At 46.7% G+C, this 18,646-nt stretch overlaps 1 protein-coding gene across 2 annotated transcripts in view; it reads left to right on the plus strand.

Annotated features, from left to right (window-relative positions):
• SPTBN1 (spectrin beta, non-erythrocytic 1) overlaps positions 1-17,810 on the plus strand; it is a 188,591-nt gene extending 170,781 nt beyond the window's left edge. For both annotated transcript variants that reach the window (XM_053924713.1, XM_024552794.4), the window contains 10 exons: positions 2,141-2,385; positions 3,470-3,608; positions 4,384-4,468; positions 6,348-6,544; positions 7,656-7,768; positions 8,453-8,516; positions 12,873-13,111; positions 14,262-14,435; positions 15,690-15,732; positions 16,483-17,810. In XM_053924713.1, coding sequence (XP_053780688.1) covers positions 2,141-2,385; positions 3,470-3,608; positions 4,384-4,468; positions 6,348-6,544; positions 7,656-7,768; positions 8,453-8,516; positions 12,873-13,111; positions 14,262-14,435; positions 15,690-15,732; positions 16,483-16,701 — 1,518 coding nt within the window. In that variant the 3' untranslated portion in view covers positions 16,702-17,810. The remainder of the gene's footprint in view (positions 1-2,140; positions 2,386-3,469; positions 3,609-4,383; positions 4,469-6,347; positions 6,545-7,655; positions 7,769-8,452; positions 8,517-12,872; positions 13,112-14,261; positions 14,436-15,689; positions 15,733-16,482) is intronic.
• Positions 17,811-18,646: the final 836 nt, after the last annotated feature.

Genomic DNA, 18,646 nt, shown 5'->3' on the forward strand with positions numbered 1-18,646 from the left:
CCCCCATCTCGACCACCAGACTTTACGGTCCTAGAGAAGAAGTCAGTTTTATTATGGATACCAGCCCTCAGTATATTGGGGTTTTGTTCTTGTCTGTTAAGAGCACCTGACAATCTAGTGTAGGGTTTAGCAAATTTCTGTAGAATCCCAGAGAGGAAATATGTTCAGCTTTGTGGGACATGCCGTTCCTGTTGCAGCTGCTCAGCTCTGCCGTTGCCGCGTGCAGCAGCCACAGACAATAAGAAAATAAGGGGGTGTGGCTGTATGCTAGTGAACCTGTATTTACTTATAGAAACAGGCAGCCCAGATTCAGCCATGGGGTGACCCCTTGATCTGGTACATCAGCCTTACCATTCTTTTGTGGGCTTTGGGGTTTGCTCTGTGGAAGGACCACCTTCACTTCCATTGTCACCTCACCTTTGATTTGCCCCCTTCTAGAAGCAGAGGGGGTTACAGCTGGGGCTCCATTCAGATCAGTGCTGCAGCTTTTCCACCAAGGAGGTGGACGGTGTCGAGGGAATATTTAAAACAGACACATGGAGAGGTCGAAGGTCTGTTCCACATCACACAGAATTTAAAAGGGCCCACCGTGCATCAGGAGGGGTTCGCAGCTGGCGGACTCCCAGCTCTTGTCGGTGTCATGTTATGAGGCTCCCATTGCACATAGGTCCTGGAGCGCGATGTGACTGGTGCTAAGGATGCCCGGTTAGAGCAAGGGCCAACCCTGGTGTCAGTGGGGCCTCCGCTCTTTATCACTGCAGCTTAATTTACCTCTCAAAACTCAAGCACTGAAGTGTTGAAGATTGAGGCGAAGCTTACAAAACGTATGCCATAGCAAGAGCTCTGTGAACGTCCTCTGTTACCACATAGCAGGAGCTGCGGGGACCTTCAGAGTGCCTACAGATGAAGTTACAGCAAACAGCCCGGCAGCAGGGCTCTCCTCTGCTCCTGCAAAAGCGGTTGCTTTTAGAGACTCCGAGATGGCGGAGTTGTCCCTCATTTTGTCATTAACTCTCTTCACCTTGTGGGGCCCAGAGAGATGAGGGAGCCCATCAAGCGTCCAGTAACATCCGGGGCTGGAGTCCACTCCCCTGAGCCTGGTGGTCCTTGTCTCACCGTACTCAGCGCACAGAGCCCCCCTGATTTGCCTTCATGACCACCCGGGCGCCTCTCATATGGAGGTGCCGTCATTATTTAGCCAGTGTCTCACTCAGGGACATTTGCTTTTTTTTTTTTTTTTTTTTCAGTGTTTTTGCTTTTGCAGACAATGCTGCAGTAGAGGAAAGGCATACAATAAATAACCTGGTATGCCTTTCATTTCCTAAATGTGCAAGAGTAAGGGTAGGGCAGGTTCCTCGAGGTGAGATCGTAAAATCGAAAGGACGTGCATTTGTAATTTTGATAGATACTGCCCATGTGCCTCTGTAGGAGCTGTGGCCTGCTGTCCTACCAGCAGTGAATTAGCTTCACTGGCAGGTAAATCATCCAGCCTGAATTTTGCCAACTGACAGATGACAAGTTACAGTATCTCTGGTTAGCGTCTTTCCATAAGACACACTTGCACTTTGAAATTTGCCTCGTTAAAATTTTACCTTCTTTGACATCGGTCTTTTTTTCCAACTGTATTGGATGCCGCACATTTATGGTTTTCAAGTTGAGATGTCCCGCTGTGAGAGCCTTACCAGTGACGCGCACGTCGTTTTCAGCAGCATCACTGGGCACTAGAAGGGGCATTTTCACAACAGTTCTTCCTGGCCGTTTCTCATTCCTGATAAAAACATCGTGTTTATCTTCTTAATACCCTGTGTTTTCTGAATCATCCTTATATCCCAGGCCACCTCCAGGGAACCACTCCTGACCCAAAGTCCCCCTCCTGCATTGCTGTAGAATTTCATTTCTTTTATCGTTTATGCATAACTTCATATTGTACTTCAGTACATTTATAGTAAACTTGGGTTTCTGTGGCTTGGGTCTCCCCGATGAAGTCGTGAGCTTCCTGGTGTCAGGGGGAGCCCATTACGGCTTGGTGCTCCCATCAGTCTATAAGCAGAACACTGTGTGGTGTGTGTGTAAAGGGAATGGTGGGCGATGGAGCAGAGGCCCAGCCCTCTGACCTGGCTGTCTCCCCCGTGGCTCACAGGTGAGACAGCTGCAGGAGGATGCGGCCCGCCTGCAGGCAGCCTACGCAGGTGATAAAGCCGATGACATCCAGAAGCGGGAGAACGAGGTCCTGGAAGCCTGGAAGGCCCTACTGGACGCCTGTGAGGGCCGCAGGGTGCGGCTGGTGGACACGGGGGACAAGTTCCGCTTCTTCAGCATGGTGCGTGACCTCATGCTGTGGATGGAGGATGTCATCCGGCAGATTGAAGCTCAGGAGAAGCCAAGGTAAGGCGCCCAGCCTCTGGGCGGGGAATCCAAGAGCTGACCCCGGGTAATATTGAGACAGTGTCTTCCAGAGAGAACTGGGGGCCAGAGCAGGAGGGTGGGCATGCGGGGAGGCTGCCACTGCTTCACTTGTCCGCTTACACATGCTTGCAGTGGCACGAGGGGCCCAGTGCTGGTGAGCCCTCCTGTGTCTGCCCCAACCTGCCCCCGATCCACCCTCACCTAGGCCCTCCTGCCCTTGGGCTCTCTGCCTCATCCTTGGAATGAGGTGACTTTTCTGAGTTCTTTCTCTATGTCTGATAGACTAAAAAAAACCATCTGTCCCTTTTCATAGACATTACTGAAGGTGTCTCTTAACCCTAAACAGTACTAGATGGGTATTTACTAGTTGTTCGGTGTCTTCCCTTTGGCTGCGTTTCATGCAAAGTGGTGAAGAGAAGCTGGTAGATGAACAAGCAGGCACACAGACAGCTTCCAGGTCACCCTGTCCCTGCCGCCACTGACAAATGAACTGTGTCCCAAGAGAAGATATATTACATGCGTTATGTATCTACTGTATTTCCAGATCAGGACTTCCCCATCGTAGGTTTTGATTCATGGAAACCTCCCTCAGCTCCCCCAGGCGTTGATTTCTAAGCGGGTTCCCGCTCTGTGTGTCTCTGGCCTGTCTAAGTAAGGAGAGGGGAGGCATCACAAGCTGCTCCCTGGACACACATGTCCTGAACCTGGGGTACGATTGGGAACACGTGTTGTTGCTTCTGTACCTTCGTAAAGAGAGTCTCAGTTGCACTTCAAAGTGAGTGTGAACTGAAATACAGTGGGTTTTCCGGCATTTGCCTAGCAGCCATGTTGAACTCCATGTTACACACAAATGGGAGTAACTAACTCAGAACGTTAGGTGACATGGCTGGTCCTGAGTTGTACTGTCATTGTACTTCAGCTCCTGTGACTGAGACTGAGTCAGACCTTAAAGGTAAATTGTGCTGTCAAACAGCTTCCTTCAAATTAATAACGTGTTTTGAAACCAGCGCATTCATTTGAAAAGCTTGGTGTCCTAAAGGAGGTACTGTTTGTCTCATTTTAGGGATGTATCATCTGTTGAACTGTTAATGAACAATCATCAAGGTATCAAAGCTGAAATTGATGCTCGTAATGACAGTTTCACCATCTGCATTGAACTCGGGAAATCTCTCTTGGCGAGAAAGCACTACGCATCTGAGGAGGTAGGGGTGCTGCTTTGCTCTGGGGCCACAGGGTGACTGCCTGCTCCTGGTGTTACGATGTAAAATGACTTTTTGTGAGTGTGTGTGTGTGTACCCACAGAAAAATGTATATTTACATTCCTGTATACATATGCACATTCTCATATACGAGAACTCCTTGCTTCTTTCCTGTGTGTAGAAAAAGGTAATTACTCAGACTCTGGGCAGAGCCAGTAAGTCCAAATCCGTGGCACTGCAGACCATTTTGAAGGCCCGAGCTGAGGTTTCATCCTCCCTCGCCTTTGTCAGTGTTCTTCCTGGTAACACCGCTTCTCCACCACATATGCCCCGGATCCGTTTACTCTTTGGTGGGTGGTTGCCACTTCAGTTAGGGTGATGGTAATAAAGAGTTAGGGTGATGGTAAACAGGTTAGTCTGTGTGTGGCCCCTTTCAAGGGACTGGATGTTCTCAGAGGTCAGGGCTTTTTCCCCTCCTGCTGTCTCTCTTTCCCTCCCTGGGTGTTTGCCATAGGGACCCCCAGAGTCTGCAGGGGCTTGGTGCATTCTTGACCGCCTAGTGCCCAAGCAGCTGTGGATGTGAGGACCTTGTTCTCAGCCCCTTCTGCTTTTCTCTGCTCTCCAGTGCGCAGGTGGGCTGCGCAGTCCTTAGTTCCTGGCTTAGTGGTGGTCTCTACAGAAAGTGTATTTTTCTTGTGTGAAGTGGCCAATCAAGGGGAAGATAGGAGGATGCAGTACATACTATTAAGATATTCCTGTGATACCTCTTTCCTCACAGATCAAAGAAAAGTTACTTCAATTGACGGAAAAGAGAAAAGAAATGATTGACAAGTGGGAAGACCGATGGGAGTGGTTGAGACTGAGTAAGGACATGCTTGTTTTTCTCTTTGCTCTTTTTGGGTGCCCCATGAAAGCATGCGAATGTATTTTCCTGCTTTTTGTTAATTAGATATGGTGTTATTACTTAATGATGTTTGTAATTCTAAATGCTTCCTTTTTTAATGCTCTATTTCACCATTTCACGCTAAGAATTTGTAAGTGGTTCCCAGTGGCATATCTATTACTTTTTATTTTTCATCTTATGGTTGGTCTCAGTGTTGTATGTGGGTTTGGGGGTTCTTTAGGAACAGTGTGGGGATGACAGAATTGGGTGTCTCTCTGGGAGAGGGCAGAAGCCCCCTCCTCCTCCACTATCTTTAAGAAGAATTATTACTGCAGAGTCAAGAAGGAGGAAAGTTGGCCTGATTAGGTCTCATGCTTAGAAGGACGAAAACAAAAGAAAATAAAGGCTAACAATCATAAACACCTTACAGAAAACTGGGCATTATCCCAAGTCTTACGTATTTTTCTGTATTTACTCCCCACAATGACCCTCTGAGGTGGATTCTACTTTTATTCTCTTATTATAAAGGAATATATGAAATAACAGAGTTTATAGTATAGTTTGGGAATAACATTTTCATAATTGGTATGAACCCTGGAAGTAGCCCTGTTCGTGTGCTCCTCCCTGCTGTGTGTGGGGCTCTGTCCTTGCATCGTACCTCACTCTCAGACACCAAGGTTGCTTACTAGAAACGGAAGCCAAGGGCCTTTTCTGAAAGGTGTGTGAAAGACCCTGTGAAGGCATCTCATCCAGTTTGCCCAGAACCCTCTTTACACACACACACACACACACACACACACACACACACACACACACACACACACAAAATCCCACTTTTTTCCATTCTTCAGATGAGGGGGTGGATGAGGGTCTGAGAATTCCAAGGGCAGGTTCAGTTTAGTTCAGCAAAGTCCATATTACACCCCACTGTGAACTAAGCACCAGCTTGTCTGCTGGGCAAGTCCCTAGTGCAGTGGTGGCATCTTCTCCTTGCGGCCGGGTCAGGGGCTGCCGGGATGACCAGGCAGATAGCCAGCAGACCCTGGGTCCCTGGTGGTCCCTGCAGTCCCCGGAATGGTCTCAAGCATTATGGCTGGAGGTGTGTGAAAATTAATGTAAACACAGCACAGCCCAGTGCTAACATGTCTTCTCATAGCTGCCCTGCCTCCTCTTAGCTGCGGTGGGCAGCATGCAGTCTCCTCAAGAGCAGAGGAAGAGGATGAATGAAGTAAAAGCCTTAGCCCATGTCATCCCAATTTTGTATGGTGTGCCCCCCATAACCTTCTCTCCCTCCCTCCCTCAAAGAACTGCAGTCCCAAGAAGGGTAATTTTTGAATGTCTGCTCCATCAGCATAACCTGGTTGGTTGGTTGTCGGTAGGTTGTGGCTTCCTGCAGGCATACCCGAGGCTTATCTCACTCAGTAGGGCCAGTGAGCAGAGTACGCTTTCTAGGCTTGGGCTGCGCCGAGTGGTAGCCACTGCCCACACGTAGCTCTTGAGAACTTGAAATGTGACTGATGCACATTGAGATGTGCTGGACCTATAAAATACACATCACATTTCAAACACGAGAAAATGTAACATCAATAATTTTTTACACTGATTGCATGGTGGAGATGATAATAGTTTGATATATGAACTTGTCTAAAGTATGCTTTTAAAACTTTTTCACCTGTTTTCTTTTATACGTGGCTATTGGAAAAGTTTCGGTTGCATACGTAGCTCACATATTACATTCTTGTTAGCGCTGCTCTGGACTATAAAACTCACTGTGCAGGCAGCTGCCACCAGAGGGCAGTGCCATCGCTGACCGCCAAGTCACCCTGCTCCTCAGTACTCACTTTTGGTACCCTGTGCAGTTTTGGAGGTCCATCAGTTCTCAAGGGACGCCAGTGTGGCCGAGGCCTGGCTGCTCGGACAGGAGCCATACTTATCCAGCCGAGAAATAGGCCAGAGTGTGGACGAGGTGGAGAAGCTCATCAAACGCCACGAGGCTTTTGAGAAGTCTGCAGCGACTTGGGACGAGAGGTTCTCCGCCCTGGAAAGGCTGACAACGGTGAGTGGCTGCTGGGTGCCCAGTGCTTGGCCTGTTGGTTCTCCCGGGCAGCTTCTTCTTCCTGCTTGCCTCCTGCACTGAGGGTTCATGTTATTACCTGCTTTTAAAAGCATTAAGGATCTTCCTGAAATCGGTGGCTCTTGGTACAGGACCTGGGGAGGCTCTCCAGGGCCACTACCCCTCAGTCATTTCCTGGGCACCTAGATTTATGATCACTTATAATACCTTTCTGCCTGGGACTTGATTGATTGGTGTGTGCTTTTCCCTTTTGATATTTTGTCCTGCGTTTCATAGAAGCTTTGGTTTCCAGGGAGTATACATGGCCTTACGATTTTGTTCAGAATTTCAGAATTAGAATTCCCACTATCATAGACTGATCCTAGACCACTGAAAATCTCACCGTTCCTGACCATCACTTCTGTCAACATAAAGGCCTTTGGGGGCTGTTCATTGGTATTTCCTCTCCTAAGACTTGCACTCTTGGTAAAAAGCTGATTCTTCGTGGCTTACAAAAATGGTGTCCTCTCCAATTTCTCCAGTTCTGGGGGCTTAAAATATCCTTGTGCCAAAATGGAATACTTACAGTGCATGCGTATTGCTCGTGAAGTGGCTTGGTTCCAGTTAGACTGTTCTGTGGCTTTTTGTATGTGTTGTTTGGGTTTTGGCTGAACACAAATCCCTGCCACAGTACAAGAAGCCTCCTGGAACCACTGCAGCTCTCTCTCAGTGGCTTTTGTCAGGGCTCCGCTGGCAAGTCCCGCAGGGCCCCTCGTGCTCAGGTAACTCTCCTCCTACTCCCAGTTGAGAGCTGCACAGTTCATGTGGGAATTAAACCCAGCATCCGGGGCACAGGGACGACTCACAGGAACTCTGCCAGTTGGGAAAGAGACATGTTTGGTCACTCGGATCTCTGTTCCTTGTCATCTTGACTGGTAGCTGCAGTTCCTGTGAGCCTAATACCATTTTGCTTAGGATGTCAGAGCCTCTGGTTGGCCAGTGTGCCCCAGTGTAGAAAACGCAGGCTAGAGGATTTCCAGAGTTCCTCTAGAGCCCTTCCCTTACAAGAGGCAGGGTGTGGGGCTATGCTGAACATCCCCATGTTCTCCCTCAGTTGGAGTTACTGGAAGTGCGCAGACAGCAGGAGGAAGAGGAGAGGAAAAGGCGGCCACCCTCACCGGAGCCGAGCACGAAGGTTTCTGAGGAGACCGAGTCCCAGCAGCAGTGGTGAGTCACGGCACCGCCACCAGAGGCTGAGCTCCAGTGGCTAGTGAGGTTTAGGGAGCGTGTTGTCGGAGCCTGTGCTGTGCTAGGCCTAACCACACGTCCTTTCTACTGATTACTTCTGCAGACTTTTTCGAGTCTGTACAGGCACCCCTGGATAGCATTTGAGACACCGATTTGTCCACAGTCACATTGCTGTGTAGGTGGCAGAAGTGGGATGTAGATGGTGCCCTCTACTGCACACGTGTGCTCACGCATGCGTGTGCAGACATGCTGAGTTTCTTCGTGATTAAATGGAGGGAGTGAACCACCCACATGCCAAGCCAGTGATTTTGTGGGGATGCTTTTTAAGAGTTGTGGGCGGCTTCACATGAAGGCCAGAAATTACTCCCTACTTTTGAAGGGCTGATTATTTGGCTGTGGTAAGAGTTCCATGATAAACCCTAATGCTGCCTTTATGGGGGGCGGGGGTCTCTGCAGTCCTACCTCACTCGAGTTGGTTTGAAATGCTTTGAAAGTTATTAAAAAGAAATTAAATTGTGTGAAAGAGGGTTGCAGGTTTTTTTCCTAAGAGAAAACCTATATTAAAATAGACTGATGTTCTCTCCAATTTTCTTACTGTTTTTCTCTCCCCATCTTCTCCTTCTCTTCTTCCTCCCCTGTCCTCTTTCCCCCTGCACCTAACAGGGATACTTCGAAAGGAGAGCAAGTTTCCCAGAATGGTTTGCCAGCTGAACAGGGATCTCCACGGGTTAGTTACCGCTCTCAAACCTACCAAAACTACAAAAACTTTAATAGCAGACGGACAGCCAGTGACCAGCCATGGTCCGGACTGTGAAGTTCACTACTATTTGTCAAGAACCACTCTTTCCAAATCCTGATGGTTTGACCCTTTGGCTTCTACTTCACCCACAGTGTTACAATTTTACTTAATTCATAGCCTTCCTTGGTTTCATATTTGTTTGTGTTTAATTCATGTTTATTTGAGTCTTTTAACTGATGGATGCTCAGTTGCCTTAAAGCAGCATACTTATTTTTTATTTATGTGAGCTTTTTACTTTATCGAGATTTTACAGCGAAAGCCTTACATGAGTAATTGCAATTTAATGAGATTACAGCAAAGTGAAGAAGAAAACTAGAATCCGACAGGTATGATGTATCCAGTTATACTAACAGGGTGCAGTATTGCACTATATGTAGTCTCATTTACAGATGTTATTAACCTGTAATAGTTTACTCATAACTGGGAAGACTGGTTGGTATATGTGGAAGGAGACTTTAAGTACTAAGATTGAAACCTAAAGTCAGCTGTGTGACATTCCATGAAGGGTGCAATTCCATTCATTTATTGAGAATGACAAGGAAAGAAAGAAGGAAGTTGGATCTCCTTGGGAAGCTGTGTGAATTTTTAGGTGCAGGATCTCAAATGTTTTGAGGTCCTCGGATCATTTATTACTTTTTACAAACCAGTTTCTCTCTTACTTTTTTCCGCCAAGTCCTGAATTGGGAATTCTAGGCTTACTGGCAGGAGATAATGCAGCCTGGCCCAGGAGTAAAGTGCCCACCCACGGCTGCTGCACCCTTGCCTTGGTCACTGTCGGCACCGCCAGGTCGCTGCAGGTGACAGCAGTTCCCAGCATGTTTCGGAAGCCTGCCTCCTGGACTTCCAGGCTGTCCATTCAGCCGACGACTTCAGGGTGTCAAACTGTTTAAGTTTTTCAAACATGGAGCAAAAGCCATCCCGGTTCACCCTGATTACTTGAACAGCGCACGCGGTGGACCACCCCTTAGGAGCAGTTGCATGCCTCCTGGCTTCAGAAGTAAAGTTTAGCATCTCTGTAGACTGAAACTCCGTTGTATGTCTGGTTGTAGATCTTCTGGTTCATTTTTCATTTTCTTATGAAAATGAAGTTCTTCCATGGAGTTCTCTAATAAGAAGTCTTTCAGGATGGCATTTGTCAAACCACCAGCAGGGATTGAAAATGTTTTAACAGGAATTCTGTTCCTTAGGAATAAAAGCTAATGAAAGAGGTGATTTCCTGGTACTGATAAAGACAAACCCAAACCCATGTTACATCAAAGCCTCGTGAGACATTCATTTGCTCATTTGCCATATTTAGGTGTTAGTGGAATCAGAAACCTGTTTGATATGTGTTCTCCATGAGTTAAGTCTAATTTGTCTTTTCATTTCATGATGCATGTCTTTTTTTTTCTTTTGTCAGGATAACATCATGTAGCATCTTGTTTGTTTTTCCTTATTTCTATGTACATATCTATCTACTCGCGATGGTAGATGGGTATATAGATAGATGCCAAGCTGCTTACGTTCAGGGGAAGTGTGCACCACCGTTGGGTCTCTGCCTTAAAACACCAAATTCCATGTTCAGGTCTTCAAGGAGCCCTGGCATGTGTTTTTGGCTCCAGATTAGATGTCATTGATCTATATGTATAATGTGACGTTTCCATATATATGTTTAAATTTTGTATCACCAGGACTGATACCCAATTTTATGCTTTTTGTATTCAAAAAACCAAAAAAAAAAAAAAATACTACAACCACATAAGCACACAAGAAAGAAGTGCTATAATGTTTTTGGCATTTGTTCTCATGCCTATTTTTATCTAGATTTTTAAATTGTAACTTGCCAGAACAAATTTTTAATTGCAATTGGGTTGTATTGGAAGAAGAAAAGTCTTTTCATTCTTTTGAGTTATGGTGCAGAGACTCAGGTTAATGAACTTGAAAATAGTGTTGCTTCATGCACTTCGAAAACCAATCGGGTGTTTCTTGTGCTACTAGTTGTCATGTTGCATTTGTGTTCACCTTCCCATTTAAATATCTCAGGTGTACCCAGCCACTAAAGCACTGTGGACTAATCGCTAAAGAAAAGCAACATGGGTGGGGAGAGGGTGTATTCACATGAACCCACTGTTCGGTCACAGCACTATGATTTGCTTTTGATGTTTGTCTCTAGTGGTGTGTTGTCTGTTGGCATGCTTAAGCACATGTCCATTAAAAGTCATTTTGTTCCTTTTATTTTCCTTGTTTTCTTGGTTAGTGATTCATTTGCATAAACATTAATTGTCTCTGCATACTGGTTTGGGGTTTTCTCTTTCCTCCTAACTCCAAAGAAAAAAATTTTTGCTGCAGAATTTCCCCCAGAAGAGGCTTCCCCGGCCTTCACCTACCCTTGAAGTCTGACCAAGTACGATAAATTTTAGCCTTTTTTAAGTCAACATTTCTCGTCCAGGTTATTGCCGTCACTAGCAGTTTTCGAGTCACACCTGCAGCACTAATTTTTTTTTAACCTGATTTCTGTACACACTAACCCCATGTCTCCCTGGACTCATGCTTGGCACAGGCCTTCCACACCAAACTCACACTTCCCACCAGAAATTTCCCGAAATCTCCCACTAGAACAGATTTGTCAACTTATTTAAAATCCACTCATTTCCTTTTGACTCCGGGTTTTTTTGGTTTTTTGTTATTTCCCCTCCTGCATCTCTCCTTTAAAAATGGAGAGAAATATTAAAATAGCCTGTTGCTCGTGAGCACGGGTCTGCAGGCTGCCACTTGCAAGGCCAGGGCAATCACCATGCCTCTCCCCTCCCCCATGCCTTTCTGCCCTAAGAATCCATTTTCCATGTTGCTCTGTGGGTAAAGGGTTCCCATCAAAAACGTCCTTGAATTGCGTAGCCACTGATCTCACCCTAAGCCCTGATGCTAACCATGATAGTGTGTTTAGACGGGGTGTAAATTTGTGACTCCCGTCCAGTCACTTAGATAAGACCCAAACGAGAGATCCAGTTCCCGAGAGTTGACATATCTGAGTGTTCAAGCAGTGGTGGCCAGTCTACCGTTTATGCTGTTGAGGTTGTTGCTGCTGATTTGGTGTCCTTTTGGTTCTGGGCAGCAGTGGTGGGGGATATAGCTAATGATCTTTGCCATTGACACCTCCGTGTTTGTTCGTGTATGAGGGGAGCCAGGTTGTCTGTAATCCACTAAAGTGTCAGCCACACCCAGCTTTAGTAACTCGCTAATCCCACGCCCTGGGTGTGTCAGCCGGGGGCTGCTACAGTTAATGGTACACAGTTGATGGTACACAGGCTGAAAGCGATAATGAATCCAGACCCTACTGCATTTCCCAAGCCGCAAAGCCATGAGGGTTACACTATAAATGAGCTTGGGAAGGAACAGCTCCCGAAGACGTCTCCAGCCTGAAGGGTCAGAGCCGCTGGAAGCCTGGCTGTCTCTGGGCTTTCTCGTCTCAGTGCAGCAAGGCACCGTGATCAACCAACACGTGATGGGGAAGGCCCTGGTTCTGTCTTTGTTTGGGGGTAAATAGCCGTGTGGTGTTGAGTGACTGTGATTGGCTTTTCCAGCTCCTTTAACACAAACTACAACCCACTCACGATACAACTTCGGCAGATGTGGTTAAATTGATGTTTGTTGACTTGCCTCATTTCCTTCCAGCTCTTAAGTTCCAAAGTCTAACTGGGATGGTAGATGTGAAGTGCATGATTGTCGTCCTAATTTCTGCATGTGTTTATGACGATGTGTGGAGGGGAGGGGGAGGAGAGCCAGGGAGCATTTTCAGAAATCGAAGGTCTTTCCTTGTCTTACTCTGGGGGAATGCTGTGTAGTTCTGATAGAGTTGTCTATCGATCTGTTTGTGAATGCCCTTTCGCTTAAACTTCCAGCCCTTCTGGTGGCGTCCTTGGTTGTAAGGTGGCTGCTGTATAACGTCCACTCTCTCATATTTAATATGTGTGATTGTTACCGTTGTCCTTTTGTTTTTAAAGTAACCCTAAGAGGAAATGATCTGAGTTACATTAGAGAAAATGGATTGATCAGAGGAGCAGAGTGCAGTAAAACTCATACTGGCATTTCGCTTTTCTCATTTCCCCGTAAACGGGCGGGCATTAATCCCTTCCCACCTTCTAATGTCCTTGGTGTCCAGCTGGCTTTGTGGGATGTGCAATGGTTTTACTGTACTGCCTCGATCTGTGCCAGGCATTTATACACAGCCACGTGTGCGAGTCAGAGCGTATGTGGTCACGGCCCTGAATCACGGGGTTAGCTGAATAGCCTCTCCACTGTCCCTAGATGGCAGAAACGGTGGATACAAGCGAAATGGTCAATGGCGCTGCAGAGCAGAGGACAAGTTCCAAAGAGTCCAGTCCCATCCCCTCCCCCACCTCCGATCGCAAAGCCAAGACTGCTCTCCCGGCCCAGAGTGCCACCACCTTGCCGGCCAGAACCCAGGAGATGCCTTCGGCCCAGATGGAAGGCTTTCTCAATCGGAAGCACGAGTGGGAGGCCCACAATAAGAAAGCCTCAAGCAGGTAACGGCAGCAAAGGCTGAGGCAGTGACATGGGAAGTCAGCCCATGAGGGTCAAGGCGTGTTGATCTTCAGTTGAACCGGAAGTGTGTGTTCATGTAGTTGATTTGTTTGTAGTTTTCTGGGCATTACATTCTTTGGACTGACATTGGAAGGGGCGGGTAGCGTTCCTTGAGAGGAAGAAGGGTTACATATGGGTGGAAATAGCAAAGATAGGCCTCAGTAGTTCGTCCTGAGAAGGAATGCTGCTATACTAGATTGTGGTTGAGTCTTCCCTAAAGGGAAATAATTCGCTGTTTTTTCCTTCCCCGTGGGGTTTTTACAGACTTTGGCCATTTCCCTTGCCTTAACTCCGTATTCGTCTTTGTATATGTTATCTCCCAAATGCCCCACTTTTAGTATCTTTTCTTTACAGATGAGGAAACCGGGGCCCTGACGGGTTAGGAAAGCTTACATTCTGTAAAAAGTTAGTGGTATCGCGGGAGTGAAACTCAAGTCTGACTTCACGGCCTGCGTGCCTAGCCCGTGAACCAGACGGCCTGGAGCTGCCACGTACACTTGTACAAGGCATATGTTGTTCAAGGAGATCCCATCTCAGAGCTGCGAACATCAGTTTCATACACACAGGTCTCGTTCCAGTAAAATGGATATATTCTGACAGTTTGCCACATCGCGGCACAAAGGCCATCTTTTTCTAATTCATCCAAAGGCTCCATATGTACTGGTGGCCCTGGATCTGCCTCCCTGTAGAGTCGCCAGCCACATACAGAATGGAGCTGCGTTGGAAGCTGCCTAAGGACGGCATGTTTCCGTGACCTTGGCCTGTGCCCCCTACCACAGAGGTGTTACAACCTAAAAAAATCTGTCTGTCAGAGCCAAGAGTACCTTTAGTGAGTAGAAGAAAGCACCCTGTTTCCCCTCAAATCCAGAGAGGGAAGTCATCTTCAAAAACCTACCACTGTAGCAACATGTGCCCTGTCCCAGGAACCCCCAGAGGCATTTTCTTCCATTGTTTAGTTTGAGCAGAATTCAGGAAGGGCTTTTAACAAGAGGTCGCAGTCCATTGCATGGGGATCATTGTCACATTAATCAATTCTCAGAGTTCCAAGGGAGTGCGGTGTGGAGCCTTGACGTTCCTTTCTCGACTGCTCAGGTCCTGGCACAATGTTTACTGTGTCATAAATAACCAAGAAATGGGTTTCTACAAGGACGCGAAGACAGCTGCTTCCGGGATCCCTTACCACAGCGAGGTCCCTGTGAGTTTGAAAGAAGCCGTCTGTGAAGTGGCCCTTGACTACAAAAAGAAGAAGCACGTGTTCAAGCTCAGGTGAGAGTCGCTGTGCCTCATGGCTCCTGGGAGAGTGGGTGTGTGTTTATTTCCACTCTGGGGGGTGGTTTTCCTAGACAGATACTGCGATCAGTTGGTTTTTCTCCTCTGCCACTTAAAAAGCACCAAGAAAGCGACAGACAGGTTTGGCACGCGTCTTGGTTAGGATGTCCGGGGACTGGCCAGTCACCAACTTCCCTGTGGTTAATGGCACACTAAACATTGAGATAAAGGCGCTTTTGTTTTTATAAGCTGGAACTCAGTTGTTCCCTGCTTGTTCCCTGAGAGGAGGTGAGCTATCCCATAGAATGCCTACACATCTCCACAGAGTAGGTCCCAGCTTAGAAGTTCTGCTTGTTACATGGAAATGGGCAGAAATACCACTTTATTTTTAATTTTTTAGTGTAAAAAGTGGTCAGGATGTTACTTCATTTAATGCTTCTTTGATCTGTTGCTTTGGGATCTGAAAAGCTCTGGACTTCAGTTACACGTGTCTTGTGCCAGTTGGACTAGGCCACAGCCTGCAAATGAGAGTGTCGGGTGGTGTGATTTACTGAGCTCTGTTGACGAGCATTGGAGGGCTCTTAAGACTTGGAACACTTGACGCTCTGTAAGACAAGGCGCAGACAGCCTGGCTCCCTGGCTGCCTCCTTGTTGCAGATTCAGGGGGTAGGGTCCTGGCGGAGGACACGTACCCTCCTCCCCACTGGCAACGCCCTCTTCCTCTTGCCGGCAGTGGAGTGAAGGAGGGTCACAGTGGGTGACCTTGCAAGGACACTTGCTTTCATTCTGAGACATACATAAGTGAAGTCTAAGAGGCTGCTTCTGTATGTTTATTCAGAAACTGGTATTTGTAAATGTGGGCGATGCAAGCTTAGTGGCAGAATTTCAAAAGGGCTTATAAATTTTAAAGACCTTTCTCTTGAATTCAATTTAGAGCAGTGGTCAGGCGTCCAAGTGTTCTTTGCCACAACAAAGCCAGATGTTAATTCATTTGGGACTTTTTTAAAATCCTCCCAGTGGGTTGAAACACCAAGTTGCCTGTGTATATTATATTGGCCCAGTTATGTGGCTCCTCGATGTCTAGGGGGCCCCTGCTGGGCCAGTGCACGTCCAGGCATGGCTGGTGGTGTAGGAACAGGCGTTTCTGGTATGACTCCCATGGCCTCCTTGTACACCACAAAGGATGTGGGAGTTGGGGGACTTTGTTTTCTGAAGTTATATTGTGACTTCCTTTCTTCCTTCAAATCACAGACTAAATGATGGAAATGAGTACCTCTTCCAAGCCAAAGACGATGTAAGTCTCTACGATTCTTTTCTCTCGATTGCTTAAGCACTTGCAAGTGTCTGTGGCAGGCGGGATAAGCTTTATTTGTAACGTTCTTCATAGAAGTAGTGATCAGTGACGGCTGGCTTCTGTCATCTGGTCTCCACAGTCACTGACACTGGAAGGGGTTTGGTTCTCCATATGCTTCTAGGAGGCAGTGAATGTCACGTGTCTCCCAGTGGGTGAGGCACAGTGAGGTGGTCCCAGGACTGGACGTGGATCTTGATGCCCAGTCAGGAGCCTCCCCGCTGCACCCCACTGCCTTTAACCACCCATTTCATGGTTGTGCTCCACCTTGAGGGGAGAGAGAAAATAGCATATGCAGTGCTTTAAATTTGTAAAAGCTTCTGTTAAATTTACAGTCTTAACATGTCAAATATATTACAGTTTTTTAAAAGCCAGAGGGGGGAGCAACTTCTGGGGTGGGAGCTGCTGCTCCACAGGTGGCGACAAGTCTTCAGCTCTTCCAGCGTCCTAGGACCACATGCTAGATTGATGCCCTTCAGGTACTGTAAACAGATTCCTGTGAGAGTTGAACCGTGTTCACTCTACTGTCCTGGTAGAGCAGAGAGAGGTTCGTTTGGGAACTGCTTACCCCCGAGTGAGCGCTATTCCCAAGCCTTCCGACTGGCAGTCTTGGGCGGTCTTGCAATTGGAGCGAGAGCGTTTTGTGCCCGTCCCTCTTAGCCAGGTCTCACCCACGCCTCCTCCTTTGTCCAGGAGGAAATGAACACATGGATCCAGGCCATCTCCTCCGCCATCTCCTCTGATAAACACGAGGTGTCTGCCAGCACCCAGAGCACGCCAGCATCCAGTCGGGCACAGACCTTGCCCACCAGTGTCGTCACCATCACCAGCGAGTCCAGTCCCGGGAAACGGGAGAAGGACAAAGAGAAAGACAAAGAGAAGCGGTTCAGCCTTTTTGGCAAAAAGAAATGAACTCCTTTCTTTCACCTCCTGCCCTTCTCTTACGTTTTCAGTGAAATTCCAGCATGCAAGCTCAGAACCAACACATTATTCTCTGTGCCTAACGTTCCTCAATGTGGTTGATTTTTTTTTTTTTTTTTTTAATTTATAGAGCATTTCTGGGGATGGGGTCGGGGAAAATACACCTAAACACTTTATCTCCAAGTTACAAAAGTTTGAGGTGCAGAGGGAAGACCAGATTTTTTTAAGTGAAATTATATAGGTTAGATCTCAATATTTAAACTGTTCCTCAATTTTGTGAGGCTGTGTTGGAAATAACTCGCCTCTAGTGCTGTTGGTATGCAGGGCAGCGGTGCTTAAAACAATATTTCCTGTGCTCACCAGAGACAAAATGTACCAATTTCCTGACACCATTCTCTGCCATTCACTTCTAGTGGTTACCTTGAGTTTTGACTATTAGAGGTGCCCGTGGTGGGACTCTCCTTGATTAAACAGATCGTGTATTAGGATCTCGCTGCAGCCATAGTGCAGCTCCATGTTAACTGTACAGACCAAATGTCCATATCAACAGCACTTACTAACACATGACATGTGGCTTTTCTGCATCAGCTGGGACGACGGTCAAGAATGTCGGTATACAAGAAGGAATAGAAAACTGATACTGTTTTAAATAATCTGTAATTTCAATTTTTTTTTTGCTGAAATACATTATATTGTATGTTTGAGATAATTCTAGTACAAAGTATAATAAAACTAGATGTATAATAAACCCTTTAAATCATTGGTAAGTGTACAAGTGGAACTGAAGCATTTACTGGACAAAGTAATGTTACTCTAATGGTTACTTGCTCGTGCGTTGCCACACTGTGTTATAATTTGCTTCATTACCTTGCTATTTGATACATAGTGTGCATTTCTCTGTCACTGTAACAATTGTTATGACAAATTTTCATCTTACTGCACAATCAAAATGGCATTGATAAGAATGAACCCGGGAGGCTGGGCCTGAGCAGGAAAGTGGTCGGTCACTCAGGCCCTGTGCTCAGTTGTATGACCTGTACCTCTCAACTCTATCCCTATCTGTTAAATATATGCGATGTCATTAAATGCTTTTAAATCTAGCACAGCGGGTAATTGTTATTTTTCCTCTTCCGTGCGCACGCCACACAGGGGAATTGCAAAGCAGGAGAGAGTAAACGGGACGAATTAGATAGTCCGTCAGTTTTGTGTTCCTGTGCGTGACTGGCGTACCAGCTTGGAAAGCTACAGTGAACAGAGGATCTGTGTAATGTTTGGAAGCTACGCATCCACGCTTTATCTTTTATTTATAAAGAAGTTATCAGAGAGCTTGCTAAACCCAAGCTCTGAGACAGGTTGTTAAATTTTTTCTGTAAAGATCCAGAGAGAGTAAATATTTTAGGTTTTGTGGTCCATACTCTGTTGAAACTCCGCTGTGGTATAATACAGAGGCAGCTGTTGACAATATGCGAGTGACTGGGCATGGCTGTGTTGAATTAAAACTCTGGACACAAATTCGAGTTTCATCTATTTTACAGAGATCACACAAAGACAGATGATAGGGCAGATTTGGCCCGTGGGCGTGTTTGCTGCTGCCAGCATAGAGTTACGAGTAAGATGTGTGTGTTACACTTCTCCTATTTTTATCTTTCCTATTGATTCCATATCATGGGTTTTCAGTACATTTTTCTACAGAGGCCGTCCCTAATGCAACATCAAGCCTGGGCTCCACAGCTGAACTGCACTGGCGCTTCCTGTGACCCGCTGGTGAACTGAGACCTCACCAGCTTCTCCCCCACCTCTCACATGCACCAAAGGTCATTTATCTCACCATGACATTCCCTCGTCCTTGCCTTAGGATTAGACTCAAGTCGCTCACTTCTCAACAGATGAAATTGTGACCCAAATGTTAAGCCTGCTCATGACAAAGCCAGGCAGG

Source organism: Desmodus rotundus, chromosome 5, assembly GCF_022682495.2.
Source record: "Desmodus rotundus isolate HL8 chromosome 5, HLdesRot8A.1, whole genome shotgun sequence".
Taxonomy (NCBI): Eukaryota; Metazoa; Chordata; class Mammalia; order Chiroptera; family Phyllostomidae; genus Desmodus; species Desmodus rotundus.